This window comes from Gossypium hirsutum, chromosome D09, assembly GCF_007990345.1.
Source record: "Gossypium hirsutum isolate 1008001.06 chromosome D09, Gossypium_hirsutum_v2.1, whole genome shotgun sequence".
NCBI classification, from domain to species: domain Eukaryota; kingdom Viridiplantae; phylum Streptophyta; class Magnoliopsida; order Malvales; family Malvaceae; genus Gossypium; species Gossypium hirsutum.
In genome coordinates this window covers 11,062,675-11,066,981 of record NC_053445.1, presented here as the reverse complement: position 1 = coordinate 11,066,981, position 4,307 = coordinate 11,062,675, and the positions used below count along the sequence as shown (strand labels likewise).

The 4,307-nt window shown below is 31.2% G+C and overlaps 1 protein-coding gene across 1 annotated transcript; it reads left to right on the top strand.

Moving 5' to 3' along the window:
- Positions 1 to 253: 253 nt before the first annotated feature.
- On the top strand, positions 254 to 1,880 carry LOC107892207 (myb-related protein 315). The gene is made up of 3 exons (XM_016817223.2): positions 254 to 866; positions 955 to 1,084; positions 1,167 to 1,880. Exons 1-3 carry the CDS (start codon positions 734 to 736, stop codon positions 1,633 to 1,635), a joined length of 732 nt encoding a protein of 243 aa, XP_016672712.1. The 5' UTR covers positions 254 to 733; the 3' UTR covers positions 1,636 to 1,880.
- The last annotated feature ends 2,427 nt before the right edge of the window (positions 1,881 to 4,307 follow it).

Here is a 4,307-nt window from a genome sequence, read left to right as displayed (position 1 = left end):
ATTAGCTGTTTAAAGTTTTTTTGATGTTAAAAAAAATATAAACCATTAAATTACATTAACTTGATATTTTATTTTATTTTATTCCAGTTATGTTGTTTTCTTATATCTACCTTCAACTGCATAAACATTGACTGCTACTTAATTACTAAACCATTTCTTTGTCAGCAACTAAATTACATTAACTTGTTTGTCATTGAATTTAAAGGCATGCATGCACTTAACATATTTAACGAAAGGGAATCTCTTTTCCAACTCTCCCTTACAGATGATAAAGTTGCTTCCAGCGACAAAACTGGCCAGCTTTTATGTCCATGGAATCTTCATCTAATGTTTTTGAAAATTTCTTTGGGTTTTTTTTTATTATATAAAAACCCAAACCAATCAAAAAAATTTTGCAGAAAAAATTTAAAGTATTTTTTGTCAACGAAGACGACCCACGTTTTTGTTTCTTATATATAGGACCATTTTCATTGTCTCAAATAAAATACTTGGCCATTTTTATTATGATTACAATCTTTCATGCTTTTAAAAATCATCAATTTTTATTTATGTTTTTGTGTTTCAATCATTAATCTCCCTTCTTCAGCAGCATATTTGCCTTCCTTTTCTTTTTTTTAAATGCTCGAGTGAGCTGGCTTTCAAGCTTAACAATCTTTTTTCTTGGTTTCCAAGTTCCTTTTTAAGCACCCTTGTCACTGAGTTTTCTGCTTTAGCCTGAGTGAGTTTTGGAAAAATGGGACGACAGCCTTGTTGCGATAAGGTCGGGTTAAAGCGCGGACCGTGGACGATCGAGGAAGATCATAAGCTGATGAACTTCATACTCAACAATGGCATCCATTGCTGGCGAACTGTTCCAAAGCTTGCAGGTACACTTTGGTTCATATCAACCTATTGAATTAAGTTTTGATTTAATGGTTTATAAAAGGTTGGCATTTTGTATGATGGTGATTGCAGGGTTGTTAAGGTGTGGGAAAAGTTGTAGATTAAGATGGATTAATTATCTAAGACCTGACCTTAAGAGAGGGGCATTTACCGAATCCGAAGAGGATCAGATTATTCAACTTCATGCCCGTCTCGGAAACCGGTAAGCATCGGCAAACTCACACAATCTTCGTATTGCCGGTTTATTCTTGGCTCTAACACGAAAGATGGACTTTTTTTTCTAGGTGGTCGAAGATTGCATCACATTTTCCGGGGCGGACCGATAACGAAATCAAGAACCATTGGAGCACTCGAATCAAGAAGAAGTTAAAGCTACTTGGGCTGGACCCTGTGACGCACAAGCCAATTGAGAAAGTAGAGAAAAATGATGGGGATTCGTCCAATAAGTCAAATGGTGATGATCAACAACAAGGCATCAAATTAGATGATGATGAGAAAGTAGAGGGAATTGAATTAAGTTTGGATGAAACAAATGATCTATTCAACAGCTACCAAATGTTATGTGAGAGCTTTGATTTGGATTCATGGTTGAACCAAGATGCTGCAAACAACACTTGTTCTTCTTCATATTCAATGGAAGAATCCTCCAACAAATCTTCAACGGGGGAAACCAATTCCACCATTGGAGAAGATTCTTTGAAGCAATGGGTTGATAGTGTGGATTCATTTCTCTCATGGGATAGCTTTATTTAATAAAACAAAAAAGCAAATTTCAAAGGAACAAAAGTGTTTCCATTGAATGACATATGCTGCAAAATGGGCAATTGTTTGGGAGGATTGAAGGTTTGATAGTTGTGTATGTCTTGTTTAATTCTTTGTAGCCCTGTTTTTGTTCGTTCAAGCTTCCAACAATTGACCAAAAGAGTTCTACAAGCTTGTCTCCTTTTGTAACTGTAAATTTCATCATTATGAAAGTTTCCAACGTTTACTTTATTTAACTTAACTTTACAATATGATTCATGAGCTCTCATTGTTTTTGTGAAATTTGCTATTTTAGTCAGTATACTGGGATTTGTTTTCACATAATTTGACATTCTAACTATTATTAATGTCAAATGATTATCACCGCTAAAATACTCTGGTAGCCCGGAACTTTTCTTTTAAAGACAAATTAATTAAAAATAACTATTTTGATAATCATAACACAAATTTTGGGGTTAATAATCTGAATTAAGGGATAGATATATCAAAGCTATTAATGAAGTCTGGTCTACTATGTAATATTATATATGAATTTTGATTTTGTGCGTTTTTATACATAAAATTTAGTTTGATTTAATTTTCACAAATCACTAATAATATGATCAAATTAGCATAATCTTACGTTGATATATTGTATACATAATCACTTATATTAATCCAATATGAAAACAAATGTATGCATTCATTTATTTAAATGTGTATAATTAAAAAAATCAAAGTTTCATGTATACACATATAAACCATAATTTAAGTCTCTTGTATATAATTGCACGAAATTAATATTCATGTATAAAATTATACATTAGTTAAAAGTTGATATATAATTTGATATTTATCCCATAACAATATGAGATCAAATTATGCCTAATTAAATCACAAGTATTAAGTTCCAAATTAAATATAATATAGGGTGAAAACCGTAATTGAACCCTGCAAAAATAAATAGAACGTTAGTAATGATAATATATCACAAAAAATAGAGAAATAAAAATAAAAAACATACAGATTTTTATGTGGAAACCCTTTTGGGAAAAAACCACGGACAGAGAAGAAGAAAATTCACTATATCGAATTCGAATGAATTACAAGAGAAGTATACTATGTCTATTTATAGGCTTGTAAAACCATATTCTAATAGGAGTGTCGTAAGATTGAAATACCTTATTCTAATCAATATCAAATAGATAGAGTTTAATAAGGTTTAAAAAAATTATTCTAAAATAAAATAAAAGAAGTATAGTTCTATAGGGATTTTACTTTTATTTTATTTTACCACTGTATTTTATTTAAATAAGGATTCGGGTCACTTAATTCTAACAATCTCCACCTTGACACGAATTCTCAATAAACAAGTTCTTCATCGCGAACTCTCAACGAACAAGTTCTTAGGGGTGTTTAGTCGGTTAACCAACCCGAAATAACATTAACCGAGTAAACCGACCTTTCAAAATTTTTAACCGTTAACCGAACCGAAATTTTTTCAAAAAAATTAACCGAACCGAAATTTTTTCGGTTAATTTGGTCGGTTAACCAAATTAACCGAAAATTATATGTTTTTTATTTTTGGTTAAAAATTAACCAAATTACCCGAATTAACCGAATTACCTGAATTACTCGAATTAACCGAATTAACCAAATTGAATCACTACATAATTAAAAACATTACATAAGTCTTTGAATCACTAACATTACATAAGTCTTGAAATTAACACAGAATTGAAATGTAAGTCTTTAATATTCTCCATTTGTATCCATTTCTTCTCTCCAAAGGATCTCCATTTACATTAAACTTACAAAAAAAAAACATATGCAAAAATTTAGCATATAATAGAAATATACGCATTTAAAAAAATCAAATAATATAAACAAATGAATAGATTATAAGTTAACAAGAATAAGATAGTAAGTATACCCTTCAACTCACGAAAGCTCATGAATTTAGGGTAGGCTCTGATGCATTCCAAGAAAAGTCTAAACATTGAATCAATTAAATAAGTAGGAGTGACATGGTAAAAAAATTGAAACTATTAAAATAAAACAATAAATATACCATTTTCAATCTTGTCAAGCTCTTGGATTTGTTCTTCAATTTTTTTGATGTCTTCTTGTGATGATGATTTTCGAATCCAATCTTAAGTACACACAAGAGCTTGTACAATTTTAGGAGTTAAAGAACTCTTATATTGATCAAGCACACGTCCCCCGGTGCTAAATGCAGACTCTGAAGCAATCGTAGAAACCGGTATAGCTAACACATCTCTGGCTATTTTTGAAAGAGTGGGAAATCTAGGGCTGTTCACTTTCCACCACAATAAAATATCAAAATCTTCAACAAATTCCTAATTAGCCTCAGCTAGATATTTATCCAACTCATATGTTTTATCCTCACCACAAATTTCCAACTCACGCTTTTTATACAAAGCTTGCATTCGCCTTCTCATTTTTTGTTGTGGTCCACCAAGAGAAACATGTGTTGGCACACTCGATTGGCTACAAGTACTATGAAGTGGAGGCTTATACTCATCAAACAATTCATACAAAGATTCCTTCAATTTTTGCATCATTTCACAAGCTTTTTTAGAACTAGACATTTCACTAAGTGCAAATTCAAGATACTTTAGTTTTTGTCTAGGATCTAAAACACAAGCAACAAACATAAGCAA

What these genes read in the sequence shown, in the direction of transcription:
- LOC107892207 (XM_016817223.2), top strand. Translation starts at nt 734, where the DNA reads ATGGGACGACAGCCTTGTTGCGATAAGGTCGGGTTAAAGCGCGGACCG. An exon ending in AACTGTTCCAAAGCTTGCAG is followed by an intron (nt 867 to 954) that starts GTACACTTTGGT and finishes TGGTGATTGCAG; the next exon opens with GGTTGTTAAGGTGTGGGAAA. An exon ending in CATGCCCGTCTCGGAAACCG is followed by an intron (nt 1,085 to 1,166) that starts GTAAGCATCGGC and finishes TTTTTTTTCTAG; the next exon opens with GTGGTCGAAGATTGCATCAC.